The sequence below is a fragment of the Cnephaeus nilssonii genome (assembly GCF_951640355.1).
Source record: "Cnephaeus nilssonii genome assembly, chromosome: 9".
Classification (NCBI taxonomy): domain Eukaryota; kingdom Metazoa; phylum Chordata; class Mammalia; order Chiroptera; family Vespertilionidae; genus Cnephaeus; species Cnephaeus nilssonii.
This window is the reverse complement of record NC_137080.1, coordinates 85,015,004-85,031,932: the sequence shown is the minus strand read 5'-3', so window position 1 is coordinate 85,031,932 and position 16,929 is coordinate 85,015,004. Positions and strand designations below refer to the sequence as shown.

General features: G+C 56.1%; 3 protein-coding genes across 3 annotated transcripts; all 3 read left to right on the top strand.

Annotated features, from left to right (window-relative positions):
• Positions 1–1,456: 1,456 nt before the first annotated feature.
• LOC307105743 (RNA exonuclease 1 homolog) lies at positions 1,457–3,265 on the top strand (the record flags this gene model as incomplete). The annotated part of the gene is made up of 1 exon (XM_079781635.1): positions 1,457–3,265. One exon carries the CDS (start codon positions 1,457–1,459, stop codon positions 3,263–3,265), a length of 1,809 nt encoding a protein of 602 aa, XP_079637761.1.
• A 1,870-nt stretch (positions 3,266–5,135) lies between these two features.
• LOC307105742 (RNA exonuclease 1 homolog) lies at positions 5,136–6,944 on the top strand (the record flags this gene model as incomplete). The annotated part of the gene is made up of 1 exon (XM_079781634.1): positions 5,136–6,944. One exon carries the CDS (start codon positions 5,136–5,138, stop codon positions 6,942–6,944), a length of 1,809 nt encoding a protein of 602 aa, XP_079637760.1.
• A 2,616-nt stretch (positions 6,945–9,560) lies between these two features.
• PTCRA (pre T cell antigen receptor alpha) lies at positions 9,561–16,472 on the top strand (the record flags this gene model as incomplete). Its single annotated transcript, XM_079781633.1, has 5 exons — positions 9,561–9,618; positions 12,378–12,698; positions 13,830–13,874; positions 14,478–14,665; positions 16,452–16,472. 5 exons carry the CDS (start codon positions 9,561–9,563, stop codon positions 16,470–16,472), a joined length of 633 nt encoding a protein of 210 aa, XP_079637759.1.
• Between the last annotated feature and the right edge of the window lie 457 nt (positions 16,473–16,929).

Genomic DNA, 16,929 nt, shown 5'->3' with positions numbered 1-16,929 from the left:
TCATCAGCCCAATGATCAGGGGTCCAGGGGTCATTTTCGTTCAAGGGCACATACCTCAGTGGTGGGTTTGATTTCCACCTTCTGGGCCAGGGTGTGTGAGAGGCAACCAATCAATGTCTCTTCCCCCATCCCCACACTCCATCTCCCCGCCCTCCCTTTCAACTCTCTCTAAAAATCAAAGGAAAAACTATCCTCTGGTGAGGATTATTAGCAAATGAAAAACAAAAAAATTAAATAAAATTACCGAATGGGCCAGCAATGCCACCTCTGGGTATCTACACACAAAAAGGGAAAGCAGGGTCCTGAAGGGATTGTGGGCACCTGTGTTCACACCGTCTCAGAATGGAAGCAGCCCTGAGGGAGGTGCAGTGAGAGCTGGAAGGATAAGAAGCAAAAGGGATTACAGACGGGGACCATGGAACAGGGTTCACCTTTCTAAAAGGAAGGACATTCTGGCACATGCTCACATGGACGCTGACCCTTGAGGTATGATGCCTCCTGAAATCAGCCAGGCCCACAAGGACATGTTCTGTGGAATTCCACGTTCATGAGGTGGTCAAATACACAGAGAACCAAAGTGGAATGTAGCAGCCAGGGACTGGGGGGAGAAGGAGGGAGAGTTAGGGTGTTTCACGGGTCCAGAGGTTCCCTTTATCCAGATGAAACATGGGGGAGCGAGCCTTATGGAGGGATGAACACCTGTTCTAGCCCCCAGAGAAGGCTGGGGATGAGGAGCCATTGCGTCTGACCACTCTGGCTCACCTCTCATCTCGCCAAGCAAGGCAAGGAGACGCAGTCCAACACGCCTCGGGTCCTGGCAGAGGAGTTCAGGGACCCACCTTCAATCAGAGTTATGATCCATGCTGGCAGGGTTGGAGGGGGGGGGTCGAGGAGAGCAGGGAGAGTGAGATGCGGGTGAGCCCTCCCACAAGGTCACAGTGCCTGGTCCCTGTCGTGCTCCTGAAATGTGCTGTGTGGTCTTGACCTCTGTGAGCCTTGCCTACCCTCCCACCCCCCCATGGCCCAGAGACAGGACTGCTTGTGGGGTGAGTGAGGTGCACTCAGTGGCCTGGCACAGGGAGGGCTGAGCAGAGGATAGGGCCCACCCTCTGGACTGGGGGCTCCCTCCTGTGGTTGGGGTCCCCAGGGAGCTCTGGGATTCTAGAAGCCAGTCCAGAGAAGATCAGATTAAGTAGGGTGGGTTCAGGGTACAGATCTGTAAAGCAGACTAGAGAACAAGAGATCAAGTAGAATTCGTTGGCTTAGTGCTTCAATCCGCTGGGAGGCGGGGCTTTCTGCCTATATAAGGGCAGAGGGCTCCCAGCCTAAGCCATTAGACACCAGAGCCCAGCACAGCAGGACCATGTCTTGGCCCCGGAGAAGTGAAGCAGCGCGAGCTCCAGGCCTGCTGAGGGCCACGGCACCCAGCTGGTTTCCTCCCGGACACCTGCAAGCTATGGAGGCCGAGCTGGGTGCTTTCTGCCCAGCCCCAACCCTGGTGCCCCTGACTCCCTGCCACCAGCCCACTGGCCCAGGCGGCCTGCCCTCGGTGCCCCCAACAGACAGCTGGGCCCCCAAATTTCTCATCATCCAGCCAGAGTCCGTGAGGAGAGGCCTGGCCCCCCGCACCAGGCTGCCCACCGCCCAGGAGCTGCGTGACCTGGGGCAGCAGGCAGAGCAGGCTCCCAGGGACTCAGCCAGCCTGCCCCAGGCTGCCCAGCAGCCGGCCCCGAAGCACTCCTCCATCCACATCTCAGCTGCAGACAGCGACAGGAGGAGGGTGGCCCTGGTCCCCAAGCCCCGCCTGGCTGCAGGTGCCAAGAGGCCCCTCCCGGCCAGCAGCAGCAGCCCGCCCCGCAAGGCCCAGGGGCTGGGCGGCCAGCTCCCAGAGACACGCGCCCCCTCGGGCCAGGCGTCCATGGCCTCCAGCACCGTGCCCCCCAAGCGCCTGGCCCGCGGCCCCCATGTGCAGAGTTCTCAGAAGCCTGTTCCACCAGAAGAGGGTGGGGACAAGGTCCCCGCTGTCACCCGTCAACGCTACCTCGGCCTGTTCCTGGACCAGTGTCTCAAGTTCTGCCCCTCCACCCGGGAAGCCATCGAGAAGGCGCTCAAGGAGGAGAAGGCGGCCTACCACCAGAGCCCCAGCAAGAGGAAGTACCGCAAGCTGGCCGCCAGCACCTTCCACAGGCTGCGCGGCCTGGCCCCCGGCCCCGGGCCCGGGCCCTGCCAAACCGGGGGCCGCAGCGCTGTGTCCCAGGACATGGATCTGGGGGGCAAGTTGGACACCCAGACCTGCTTGTGCCTCGAGCGCCCGGACAGCCCCCGCGGGGAGGATCCCGGGAAAGGGGCCGCCCTGTACCAGCGCCTCAAGGAGCACCTGCTCACCCAGGCCCAGCTGCAGGAGCTCGGCTACCCCTTCCCGCACCCCGAGAGGCCCGGGGGCGCTGTCCTCTTCACCAACCAGGAGAAGCCGCCCCAAGACCCCTCCCGCAGGCGCTGCTGCCGCTGTGGCACCCAGTACCTCGTGGCGCCCTCGGGCCGCTGTGAGCGCCAGGAAGCCTGTCACTACCACTGGGGGCGGCTGCGCCCCGCTCCCGCGGCCGGGGGCTGGGAGGTCCAGTACACCTGCTGCTCGGCCGCCATCGGCTCCCCTGGCTGCCAGGTGGCCCAGCAGCACGTGCGGGACGGCCGCCAGGAGGACCTGCAGGGCTTCGTGCGGACCTTTGCCAAAGACCTGCCCCCAGGCGCTCACCCCGGCATCTACGCCCTGGACTGCGAGATGTCCTACACCACCGCTGGCCTGGAGCTGACCCGCGTCACCGTGGTGGACAGCGCCGGGAGCGTGGTGTTCGACACCTTCGTCAGGCCCCAGCGGGACATCGTCGACTACAACACCAGGTTCTCGGGAGTGACCGCGGCTCACCTGGCCCGCACCAGCGTCTCGCTGCGGGACGTCCAGGCCGTCTTGCTCACCCTCTTCAATGCCGACACCATCCTCATCGGACACAGCCTGCACAGCGACCTGCTGGCCCTGAAGCTCATCCACAGCACCGTGCTGGACACCTCCGTGCTCTTCCCGCACCGCCTGGGCCTCCCCTACAGGCGCTCCCTGCGCAGCCTGGCGGCCCACTACCTCGGACGCGTCATCCAGGACGGGGTGCATGGCCACAGCTCCAGCGAGGACGCCAGCGCCTGCCTGCACCTGGTCATCTGGAAGATTGGACAAGACCCCGAGACCCAGCGCTCACCGCCGCCCAGCGTTTGAAGGACATGACTATGGATTGGGGGTTACTGAGTGATCACACCTGTCTCCTGTCCCAAATGTCTAACAATAAAGGAATGGTTCAATAAACTAGAGTATATCTGTCGTTCTATTTGTCATCACATTTATTTCCTGCCCAACCGCCATGGCTCTGGGTTGAGCATTGATCTAGGAAGCAGGAGGCCACGGTTTGATTTGGGATCCGGGCACCTGCTCAGGTTGAAGGCACCATCCCCAATATGGGGTATGCAGGGGGCATCAATCAATGATTCTATCATCATTGATGTCTCTCTCCCCTTACCTTTCCCTTCCTCTGTGAGATACAATTTAAAATATATATATATTTAAACATCATAAGGATGATAAAAAATAAATAAAATTAACAGCACTGTCCAGTTTTCTCAGTGGTTGGATCATCAGCCCAATGATCAGGGGTCCAGGGGTCATTTTCGTTCAAGGGCACATACCTCAGTGGTGGGTTTGATTTCCACCTTCTGGGCCAGGGTGTGTGAGAGGCAACCAATCAATGTCTCTTCCCCCATCCCCACACTCCATCTCCCCGCCCTCCCTTTCAACTCTCTCTAAAAATCAAAGGAAAAACTATCCTCTGGTGAGGATTATTAGCAAATGAAAAACAAAAAAATTAAATAAAATTACCGAATGGGCCAGCAATGCCACCTCTGGGTATCTACACACAAAAAGGGAAAGCAGGGTCCTGAAGGGATTGTGGGCACCTGTGTTCACACCGTCTCAGAATGGAAGCAGCCCTGAGGGAGGTGCAGTGAGCGCTGGAAGGATAAGAAGCAAAAGGGATTACAGACGGGGACCATGGAACAGGGTTCACCTTTCTAAAAGGAAGGACGTTCTGACACATGAACCCACATGGACGGTGACCCTTGAGGTATGATGCCTCCTGAATTCAGCCAGGCCCACAAGGACATGTTCTGTGGAATTCCACGTTCATGAGGTGGTCAAATACACAGAGAACCAAAGTGGAATGTAGCAGCCAGGGACTGGGGGGAGAAGGAGGGAGAGTTAGGGTGTTTCACGGGTCCAGAGGTTCCCTTTAGCCAGATGAAACATGGGGGAGCGAGCCTTATGGAGGGATGAACACCTGTTCTAGCCCCAGAGAAGAGAAGGCTGGGGATGAGGAGCCATTGCGTCTGACCACTCTGGCTCACCTCTCATCTCGCCAAGCAAGGCAAGGAGACGCAGTCCAACACGCCTCGGGTCCTGGCAGAGGAGTTCAGGGACCCACCTTCAATCAGAGTTATGATCCATGCTGGCAGGGTTGGAGGGGGGGGTCGAGGAGAGCAGGGAGAGTGAGATGCAGGTGAGCCCTCCCACAAGGTCACAGTGCCTGGTCCCTGTCTTGCTCCCAAATTGCCCTGTGTGGTCTTGACCTCTGTGAGCCTTGCCTACCCTCCCACCCCCCATGGCCCAGAGACAGGAGTGCTTGTGGGGTGAGTGAGGGGCACTCAGTGGCCTGGCACAGGGAGGGCTGAGCAGAGGATGGGGCCCACCCTCTGGACTGGGGGCTCCCTCCTGTGGATGGGGTCCCCAGGGAGCTCTGGGATTCTAGAAGCCAGTCCAGAGAAGATCAGATTAAGTAGGGTGGGTTCAGGGTACAGATCTGTAAAGCAGACTAGAGAACAAGAGATCAAGTAGAATTCGTTGGCTTAGTGCTTCAATCCGCTGGGAGGCGGGGCTTTCTGCCTATATAAGGGCAGAGGGCTCCCAGCCTAAGCCATTAGACACCAGAGCCCAGCACAGCAGGACCATGTCTTGGCCCCGGAGAAGTGAAGCAGCGTGAGCTCCGGGCCTGCTGAGGGCCACGGCACCCAGCTGGTTTCCTCCCGGACACCTGCAAGCTATGGAGGCCGAGCTGGGTGCCTCCTGCCCAGCCCCAAACCTGGTGCCCCTGACTCCCTGCCACCAGCCCACTGGCCCAGGCGGCCTGCCCTCGGTGCCCCCAACAGACAGCTGGGCCCCCAAATTTCTCATCATCCAGCCAGAGTCCGTGAGGAGAGGCCTGGCCCCCCGCACCAGGCTGCCCACCGCCCAGGAGCTGCGTGACCTGGGGCGGCAGGCAGAGCAGGCTCCCAGGGACTCAGCCAGCTTGCCCCAGGCTGCCCAGCAGCCGGCCCCGAAGAACTCCTCCATCCACATCTCAGCTGCAGACAGCGACAGGAGGAGGGTGGCCCTGGTCCCCAAGCCCAGCCTGGCTGCAGGTGCCAAGAGGCCCCTCCCGGCCAGCAGCAGCAGCCCGCCCCGCAAGGCCCAGGGGCTGGGCGGCCAGCTCCCAGAGACACGCGCCCCCTCGGGCCAGGCGTCCATGGCCTCCAGCACCGTGCCCCCCAAGCGCCTGGCCCTCGGCCCCCATGTGCAGAGTTCTCAGAAGCCTGTTCCACCAGAAGAGGGTGGGGACAAGGTCCCCAATGTCACCCGTCAACGCTACCTCGGCCTGTTCCTGGACCAGTGTCTCAAGTTCTGCCCCTCCACCCGGGAAGCCATCGAGAAGGCGCTCAAGGAGGAGAAGGCGGCCTACCGCCAGAGCCCCAGCAAGAGGAAGTACCGCAAGCTGGCCGCCAGCACCTTCCACAGGCTGCGCGGCCTGGCCCCCGGCCCCGGGCCCGGGCCCTGCCAAACCGGGGGCCGCAGCGCTGTGTCCCAGGACATGGATCTGGGGGGCAAGTTGGACACCCAGACCTGCTTGTGCCTCGAGCGCCCGGACAGCCCCCGCGGGGAGGATCCCGGGAAAGGGGCCGCCCTGTACCAGCGCCTCAAGGAGCACCTGCTCACCCAGGCCCAGCTGCAGGAGCTCGGCTACCCCTTCCCGCACCCCGAGAGGCCCGGGGGCGCTGTCCTCTTCACCAACCAGGAGAAGCCGCCCCAAGACCCCTCCCGCAGGCGCTGCTGCCGCTGTGGCACCCAGTACCTCGTGGCGCCCTCGGGCCGCTGTGAGCGCCAGGAAGCCTGTCACTACCACTGGGGGCGGCTGCGCCCCGCTCCCGCGGCCGGGGGCTGGGAGGTCCAGTACACCTGCTGCTCGGCCGCCATCGGCTCCCCTGGCTGCCAGGTGGCCCAGCAGCACGTGCGGGACGGCCGCCAGGAGGACCTGCAGGGCTTCGTGCGGACCTTTGCCAAAGACCTGCCCCCAGGCGCTCACCCCGGCATCTACGCCCTGGACTGCGAGATGTCCTACACCACCGCTGGCCTGGAGCTGACCCGCGTCACCGTGGTGGACAGCGCCGGGAGCGTGGTGTTCGACACCTTCGTCAGGCCCCAGCGGGACATCGTCGACTACAACACCAGGTTCTCGGGAGTGACCGCGGCTCACCTGGCCCGCACCAGCGTCTCGCTGCGGGACGTCCAGGCCGTCTTGCTCACCCTCTTCAATGCCGACACCATCCTCATCGGACACAGCCTGCACAGCGACCTGCTGGCCCTGAAGCTCATCCACAGCACCGTGCTGGACACCTCCGTGCTCTTCCCGCACCGCCTGGGCCTCCCCTACAGGCGCTCCCTGCGCAGCCTGGCGGCCCACTACCTCGGACGCGTCATCCAGGACGGGGTGCATGGCCACAGCTCCAGCGAGGACGCCAGCGCCTGCCTGCACCTGGTCATCTGGAAGATTGGACAAGACCCCGAGACCCAGCGCTCACCGCCGCCCAGTGTTTGAAGGACATGACTATGGATTTGGGGTTACTGTGTGATCACACCTGTCTCCTGTCCCAAATGTCTAACAATAAAGGTTCAATAAACTAGAGTACATCTGTAGTTCTATTTGTCATCACGTTTATTTCCTGCCTGACCGCCATGGTTCTGGGTTGAGTATCGACCTAGGAATCAGGATATCACCGTTTGATTCTGGGTCCGGGCACCTGCCCGGGTTGCATACTCCATCCCCAATGTTGGGCATGCAAAGGGCAGCTGATCAATGATTCTCTCTTATCATTGATAATTCTATGTCTTTCTTTCTCCCTGCCCCTTCCTCTCTGAAATCTAATAAAATATATATTAAAATAAGTTTATTTCCTGATTTTTAACATAATTCAGATTTATTGTAGAAAATTTTGGAAATAAACAATTAGAAAGATGAAAAGGAAACTATTCAAAAACCTACCACAGAGAAATAACAGTGCGAACATTTGAAAAGCTTTCTCCTAGGAATAGTTACATATTTCTTATGCAAAATTGAGTATATTATTTCTCCTTAGATTTGGAGCCTGTTTGTTTAAAGTTCCTGTGTATATAACTATGTATTTACATATATAAAGAAAAAGATATCATTTATGACTTCTTACTATGCACAGTCTTCATTGTCCATAGGTTCTTTTAAACTGACTTTAAGCAAAATGATGCATAAGAAAAGTAATCTTTACCATAGGCTAAGTGATATAAGCATGAGTTGTATCTACAGCATATTTGTGGGCACAAAAGTATCACAATACTTCTAAAACCTAAAGCACTTCTAATACTAAACATTGAAAGGAATATGAACTGTCTGGCTCAGTGGTTGAACAATCACCCCTGAACCAAGAGGTCACAGTTTTATTCCCGGTCAGTGCACACGCCCAGATTCTGGGCTGGAACCCCAGGACAAGGCATGCTGGAGGCAGCTGATCCGTGACTCTCTCTCATCATTGATGTTTTCATCTCTCTCTCTCCCCCGCCCCCCACTTCCTCTCTGCAATGAATAAAAATAATTTTTAAACATGTGAACTATACATACATTTTTTAAAGATTAATAAAAACAAATAAGATAATTATTTTCCAACCCACTTAAACTAGTTCAGAAATGGAGGATTAGGGCAGTAAGTAATTTGGTGAAGGTCACACAACTCCTGAATGACCAGTCGGGGTTGAAAGCCAGGTGGTCTGCCTTCACAGCCCACGCTCTGAAGCAAACTCTATTCTCACCCCATGTCACAAACATTCTTTGGAAACATGATTTGAAAAGCTGCTGCATAATACTGACTAACATAAATATGCCAAACGTGAGTTAATGTAACTCCTCCCCAGCATTGAGCAATTGGGTTGTTTATAATTGCTCTTGCATTTGTTTTTGGTTTTTGTTAATCCTCCCCCACCCCCACCGGATATTTTTGCATTGCTTTTTTTTTCTTATGAGGAAATGGATAAAATGCTAATAACTCTACTCTTCCCCCCAAGTAAAGTTGCTTCCCTCAAATCCAATTAATCTTACAATGGAAATTAAAATATACATTACTTTTATTTTATTTTTATTTTTTAAATAATTCTTTATTGCTGAAAGTATTACATATGTCCCCTTTATTTTCATTGCTGTTTAGAGAGTGGGAGGGAGAGGAAGGAGGGGAGGAGAGAGAGAGAAATACCAATGTGAGAGAGGCATTGGTTTCCTCCCAAATGTGCCGGACCAGGGATCGAACCTGCAACCCAGGTATGTGCCCTTGACCAGGAATTGAACTCACGACCCCTCCATGCACGGGCCAACGCTCTGACCACTGAGCACCACCGGCCAGGGCCTGCTCTTTTGTGTTTTTTTTGTGTGTGCATACATCTTTGTCTTATAATGACCAAATCTCTTATTATTTCATTAGGGTATATACCTAGGTGGGAAGTTTTAGGATCAAAATGATACCTAGCTAAAGTTTAGTGGAGTCACTGCAAATGGCATTTATAACAAGTTTTTTTTTAAGGGGTTTTACGTGACAGTGCAGGGATTACATCGGAAACCTTTGAACCTTCTGCTCAATTTTGTTGTGAACTTGAAATTGCTCTAAAACATCAATTCTATTTAAAAGGGGCAGAGTGACACGGAAATGAGTTTATGGGGCTTTTTGGGCAGCCACCAGGAACAGCTCAAGCCCTGGCTCTGCCCCTGCCAGCTGGATGGCCTTGGGCGGGTCGCTCGGTCTCTCTGACCTCAGTCGCCTCACCTGTGAAATGGGACGCACCGTGGTTAGGGGGACGGCATGAAGTGCTGTGTGTTAAGCCCTGGACATGCTGCCTCGTGCTCTGTACCCTACAGACGGCAGGGCCAGTGACGGCGGGGTGCTCTTCAGATGGGAGGGAGTGTGGGCGCCCAGCTCCTGCTGTGGGAGTGGCAGCCTGAGCTCCCTGGCCCATGAGAGAGGATGGGGTTTGGGGGCCCCGGTGGAGTGGGAGGGGCCCCTCTGGAGGGAAACGGCTCCGTGGTGGAGCAGCTGAGGTGCAGCTGGGCCTGTGGCCTGGGAGGCAGCCTTGTGGGTGCCGGCTCCCCCAGCCCACACCTCAGGTCTGCAGCTGTGACCTGCCTCCTACCAAATGGGCCATGGCCGGGGCTTGGCTGCTGCTTCTCTTGGCCCTCGGGTGTCCAGCCCTGCCCACAGGTGAGTCCCTGCCTGCTTCTCTCTCTGTGCCCCACTTGTCTGCCCGAACCACCCTCTCCCTCTGGGCGTCCGGGTGTGGGTGAGGTGCAGGGAGGCAGAACAGAGGCACTGGGGCCTCTGGGAGGGTCTCACCAGAAGCCCATCTTCCCTTCCCCATTGCACTCTACCTCCCAGCTACCTTGCTCTGGGGCCCCACGTCCTGCTCCCCTGGGGTCCACAGTGTTGGTAGGGAGTAGTCACCTCTTGGGGGTATAGAGAAACAAAGCAAGCTGGCGGGTGTCCATGGGGGCCGAGTGGAGTAGCCAGGGCTGTTATGTGATATGGAGTGATGGGACCCGGGCAATACTGTGAGGACCCTCCTGCCCTTCCTGTCCAGGTCTCCTGCCCTCAGGGTGCCCTTTCCACCAGGGTTCAGAGTGCCTCGTGTTCACTCCCAGCTCCCCCTTATCAATGGGGTCTCAGGAGAAGTCCCAAGGCCTCAGTGACTTCCCCGGGCGTATGTACCCCCAGGCCTCCAAAGATCAAGGCTGGAGCCAAAGGACTAGAATTGTGAGAATTCCAGCTTCATCTAGAGCCTGTGCAAATTTGCATGTGTGTTTGGGGGGTCGGGGGGAGTCCTTGACCTTTGAATCAAGACATCTCCTTGAGCTAAAACTGACCCAGTGTGTCACAGCTCTCCCTCCTAAGGAGGCCAACCATACCCATGTGGAGCTGGGCATGCCCAGGGCAGGCGACTGAGCTCCGGAAAGGACGCAGCCAGGGTGAGGAGGAGCAATCCTGGGAGGCTTTGTGGAGGAGGTAGATGCTTAACTTACCTTGGGGAGTGTCTCTATCGGTACAACTGCGAAGGCTCAGGAGCTGCGGTTCCTGGAGCTCACGCCTCCCTCTGTTTGTGATACCTTATTAATGATAGCATCGATAAGAACACGAATACTCATCTGCCATGTGTTTTACATTCATGAACTTTATTCTACGCAACAACTCTGTGGGGCTGGTGTTATTAACCCCATTATATTGATGGGACCATTGAGACTCAGTATATTAAGTGCATGAGACAAACCAACTCTATCCGAGGCCACGTCCCAGGTTGGTCCACTTTGTCACTTACCAAAATCTTAGTCATCCTTCCAAGTGGGGTGATATGTGGGACTTGGAGTCTCCGAGATCTGAGCTCAAATCCTGAGTGGGCTACTAACCATCCACATGCTACAGGTCAGTTATTTGACCTTCAAGAAATCCTATGTGAGCACTCCACACCCCTACGTCCCCACAAAATTCCCTGGAACGGGTCCCCGCAGCCTGCACATTTCTTTGGCCTGGCTACACTTAGAGTTGTGGGGTGTGTGTGTGTGTGTGTGTGTGTGTGTGTGTGTGTATTGTTTTTTTGTTAATCCTCACCCAAGGATATTTTCCCATTGATTTTTAGAGAGAGTGGGAGGGAGGGGGAGAGACAGAGAGAGAGAAACATCAATGTGAGAGAGACACATCAATTGGTTGCCTCCCGCAAGCGCCCTGGCCAGGGCCAGGGTTCGAACCTGCAACCAAGGTACATGCCCTTGACTGGAATCGAACCCAGGACCCTTCAGTCCACAAGTCGACAACTCTATCCACTGAGCCAAACCAGCTAGGGCTTAACTCACAGTTTTAATTTGTTTGGAGGTTTTAACCTTGAAGATTTAATTTTTATGAGCAAATATCCAACTGTTCAAAAATAACATTGTTATATATTAAATGAATCATCCTTACTGAAAAGACCAAGTTTGTGGAAAATTAGGACTATTCAGGAAAATAAAGGACAGATCTACCTGGATTGCAGGTTCGATCCCCGGTCGAGGCTGTTTCTCTCACATCAATGTTTCTCTCCCCTCCTCTCTCTAAGCATGTCCTGGGGTGAATAATACAACAAACACTCTTCCATATGCCACTCAGATTAACAAATGGTTATAATCTTGCCATATTTGAACTATATTTTTAAAATGTATTTTTTTATTGATTTCAGAGAGGAAGGGAGAGGGAGCGATAGAAACATCAATGATGAGAGAGAAACATCGATCGGATGCCCCCTGCATGCCCCCTACTGGGGATCAAGCCTGCAATCCAGGCAAGTGCCCTGAGCAGGAATCGAACTGTGGCCTCCTGGTTCATAGGTTGCCACTCAACCACTGAGCCACGCCAGTCGGGCTGAACTAGATTTTTTTTAAGAAACAAAAAGTTACAGATACATTTGAAGCCCCTTTAATCTCATTCCAGGTCATATTTCCTCCCCTTCCTCCCCAGAGGCGACCTCTCTCCTGAGTCTGGCACAACCAGGTATTATGCATGTTTGTTTCCCATGAGTCTGAGTTCTTTGAAAGTGGGGACAGTGTATATATAAATTATTATATATAATTTAATGTTGTATATAAATTAATGTTGTATCCCTAATGCCTTGCACAGAAAGGTTCAGATATGATAGATGGGTGATGGAAAGATGATGGATAGATGGATGGGTGGATGGACATATAGATGGAAAGTAGAGAGAATCGCTGTAGAAAACATGGATGATGGAAAAAGAGTGAATGAATAGAGAGGGGGATGAAAGGGTGGAGGGAAGGAAGGGTGTTTAGAGGGGAAAACGCAAGGAGAGAGGGCTGGTTGAGAGGATGGAGGGACAGATGGATGGTGAAAGGACAGATAGAAGCATAGAAGCCTACAGTGAGATGCTGGCCTGGGAGGGCACGGACAGATCTAGGCCCCCACAGGTGCGTGCTCTCTTACAGGTGTGGGCGGCACCCCCTTCCCCTCGCTGGCCCCACCCATCACGATGCAGGTGGGTGGGAAGCAGCAGGTGCTGGTGGTCTGCCTGGTCCTCGATGCGGCCCCCCCTGGCCTTGAGAGCCCCATCTGGTTCTCCGCTGGCAACGGCAGCGCCCTGGACGCCTTCACCTACGGCCCTTCCCCGGCTGCAGACGGCACCTGGACTAGCGTGGCCCAGCTCTCCCTGCCCTCGGAGGAGCTGGCATCCTGGGAAACCTTGGTCTGTCACACCGGGCCTGGGGCTGGGGATCATAGCCAGAGCACACAGCCCCTACAGCTGTCAGGTGGGGACAGAGCCCGGGCCCTGTGAGTGCTCCCTGCCCCTTTCACTCACCCTGGACCCAGGATTTGGTGGGAAGGAAGGCAGGCCCAGACCATGGGGGCATGAGGGGTGTCCAAGTGACGACCAACAAGGTAAAGGGGTGCCTGGGCTCAGAGCAGGGACACCTGAGGCCCTGAGGCCTGGGATTTGCAACTGTGATATCTCACTCAAATCTAGGCTCTGATGCATGTCTTCCACGAGGTGATAATGCCTCCTCCCTCCTAGGATTGAGATATATATTAAGGTATATAGCTTAACCCTACTACCTAGGGCTACTATCTCTATACCTAAGATTAATATCTATATATCACCCTATATATGACACCCTACCTATTAGACCCAAACAATGAGTAAATAATTAATTGCTACCACTTATTCAGTACTTACTCTTGCCAGGTACCATTTATTGTAAACACTTTACATTTATGAAGTCATATAATTTTCCTCATCTTTTCGGGGACAGAGAAGTAATATGTCCAAAGTCATCTATTATTATTACTTTATTCTCTAAAAAATATATTTTTATTGATTTCAGAGAGGAAGGGAGAGGGGGAGAGATAGAAACATCAATGATGAGAGAGAATCATTGATCAGCTGCCTCCTGCACGCTCCACACTGGGGATCGAGCACACAACTCGGGCATGTGCCCTGACTGAGAATCGAACTGTGACCTCCTGGTTCATAGGTCGATGCTCAACCACTGAGCCACACCGGCCGGGCTATTATTACTTTATTAACAACCAGATGACTTCCTCTTTTTGGATTATGTTGGTTTTAACATAATATTTGTTGAACGAATTGTCTGCCTTCCAAAGGCTGCTGAGAAACCGATTCCTTGTCCGGAAGTCCTGAGGCAGCTCGCCTCCCAGGGACACAATAGGGGGCGGCAGGAGCCAGGGAGACCTGGGCCCCTCGGAGGACTTGCAGCGAATGGGCTCAGGTTCCCACTGCTGGCTCCTTTGTCCATTTATCCAACATGCCATGAACAGGGCCCTGCGTCAGGGCCGGGGCACAGTACTGGGGCGGAGGGCCCGGTACTGGGGTGCAGGGAACGGCCCATCCCAAGTCTCACTCCCTTCTCCTTGGCTGGCAGGAGAGACTTCCTCAGCGAGGACCTGCCTCTGGGAACCTCTTGGGGGTGAGTACTGGGGGCCAGGACCGTAGGTGCTGTTGGGATCTGGCCTGATGGGTCCTACTGGGGGTTGGTAGGGGTTCCCTGAGGAGGCTGTCTGGCTGGGTTGGTGCCCTGGCCAGCCTGGGCCTCTGTCCACCCGTGGGTGAGATCTCTGAGCCCAGCCCAATCCCTGGACACCAGCTGAGAAGCACAGGTGAGCACTGTGAGAAGGGCAGCCCCGGTGAACGTCAGCATCAGGGCCTCGGGAGTCCCCGGGGAGTCGCGGGAGACTGTCACTCCCACCACCTGCTGGCCATGGCCACCGTCCGGGTCTCTTCCTGGCCGAAGGAGACTTCTGAGCGGGCTCCTCTCTGCAGCGACGCTGAGTCCTGCCTGGCCTGCACCCCCCTGGCTGGGGGGATATAAGAAAATGAAGGTTAGGCAGGGATTTGTTATTCCCAGGAGGAGTTGCGGTTAGACACCAGGAAGGACCTGCCCTGAAATTGGGGGACGACATGGAGGAGGAATGGCAAGGGCAGAGGGCAAGGCCCCCCTTCTCGGGGGAACATTCGCAGGGGTGGGGTGCTGAGGAGCCCCGGGCCCAGCCTGCCCCCTCCCCTCCAGCAGGGACGCCCGGCCGCGCGCTGCGGCTGGGGGCGCTGCGGCTGCTGCTCCTCAAGCTGCTGCTGTTTGACCTGCTCCTGACCTGCAGCCGCCTGCGCGCCCCGCCCGCCGCGCGCGGGGACCCGGCCGCCGAGGCCCGCCCGCTGGACCCCCCGCTCCCCGCGCCGGCCGCCCGCCCGCAGCCTCGGCGGGTAGGAGCGCCCCCGCCCCCGCCGACTGCAGTCGCCGCCGGGAGAGGCCAAGGGCTCGGGCCTTCTGCCCCGCCGTCCTGGCCGCCGCGGGGTTCACACCCGCCCTCCGGGTCCCCACCCTGGCGGGAGCCCCGTCTGGGAGGAGGGGTGCTCTCTGCCCACCCAGCGCCCAGAGCTCAGGACCTCCCGCCTCGGAGGATACTGCGACCTGCCTCCTCCTGGGCCTGAGCTTCCGGGGGGCCGGGCGGTCTCCCTCCTTCCACTGAGGCCGGTCTGGGGGAAAGGCTGCGTCTCTCCCATCCGACGGGGAGCCCCCTGAGGGCGGAGACTGACGCAGCCATACTGGGACATTTGAGATGCAGAACACTGAGGACGATTAAAGGAGAACTTAAGGGACACAAGCAAACGGGCAGTGTTTTCATTCACGTCTTCTCTGGGAGGAGGCAATTGGGCAGGTTTAGAGGAGGCAGAAATCTGGGAGGCCTTCCCAGAGGAGGAGGGCTTCCCGAGGGCAACACCCTGGGAATTGCAGCGTGGGGCTGGGGGCTGGGGCTGGGGAGGGCACTGTCCCGCCTGTCTCCTTACTCCCCCGCCAAGCATGAGGCCAGGCCCCTTCTGGCTCCTCACCCTGGCCCAAGCTCTGTGAGAGGTGGGGCGTGCAGCCCAGGAGCCCAGGAATGTGGGTGCTGGGCCTGATGGGAAGGAAGTCTTGTGCAGACACGACTGGGGTGAGCAGGGCCAGGACCCCAGAGTAAGGGGAGTATGCTCAACGCCAAGAGCATTGTCGGTCACTCCAAACTTACTCTTATTAATCAAGTAAAGGTCATTATTCATTTCACAAGCATTCATTGAACATCAACTCAGCCAGGCGCTGAAGCGGCTTTTGTTTTGTTTCCTAAAGAGGGTTCCTGCGCTGATAGAACATGAGGCTCCACGAGGGGTGTAAGCGGGGTGCCCCTGTTCCTTCAGCACCGCCCGTCCCAGAGGCTCCTCTAGTGAATCAGCCCCGGCACCGCTGGGTGCTGCTGCGTGGATGTCCCCGGGGCAGCACAGAGCAGCCTATTGGACCGGTGGTGCTATCGGTCTCCCCCAAGGTGTGGGTGGGAAGCTATGCTCTAATACCGCCCCCCCACCATGTGGTGTCAATGACCGCCAGCTTCCTTGAGCCTCTGTGCCCTCTTAGCTGCTGGTCCATGAAAACCCTCACTGTATCCTCCACCGCCCACCTCTCACCAGCCTGTCAGAGGATTCTCCCACCTCCTTTTGGATTATTGGGGGGGCAGGGGTCCCACAACTTCTAGGGATGAATCTGTCCACCATCCCCACAGGGCCAGCTGCTTCCTCAACACACAGACTGAGAGGGGTGGGCTGGGTCAGGGTGGGGGCCTGTCTAGCCATAGCCTCATACTTCATCCCATCATCATCCCTTCCCAGTTTCCAGCCCCGACGCTGAGCTCAGGGCTCCTGCCACACTAATTCTGGCCTCAGTAAATGTCTCCTCATTCTGGAAGCAGGGTTCCCTTAGCTTCAACACCCCTCCCCATTTTGCCCCAATGCCCCCAATCCTGCCCTGCCCCAGACTACACCCCCACCGAGACTGGTTTAATGTTATTTTTCAGGAGGGCTCCTGGACCTAGGTAAATCAAGTTCCTGCCTTCTATGAGCTCAGAATCCAAAGAAATAAATAATAGGGCATTAAAGAACTGATGTTACGAGAATTAATGTGTGAACTTTTTACAGTCTGCTCGATAAGCTTTAATTCCATTAACCTATTTGAACTTCCCAGGAGCCGGCGAGCCTCCGATAGCCGCTAGAAGGATCACTTAGTCATCAGAGCGCTAGAAAGCGAGGCTCAGATGGGAAGTGGTGTGTTTAGTTCTCACTGGGACAAATCTAGGGACACTGGGCACGAAAAAAGCTATTTAAAGGCCGGGGACGGTTTGAGTCGTCGGCTCTCACCCACAGCGCCTATGAGAGTGGCTGGCAGTAGCAACAACCACAATAATAATAAAACTTAAGAACAGCTGCTCAGTAGGAGCTCTGCATTATACCCCCGGGGGGAAGTGACGTGAAAGGAAGCGGAGAGCCCGTGAGGACGCCTTTCCCACCTCTTCTAGGACCAGCAAGCCGCACCCCTGACTCGGCCCAGCGGCTGCTCCCCCCGCCCCCACCCCACCACACACACACACAGAGACACACACTCACACACTCACACACACACACACAGAAACACAGACACACACAGAGACACATACACACACCAC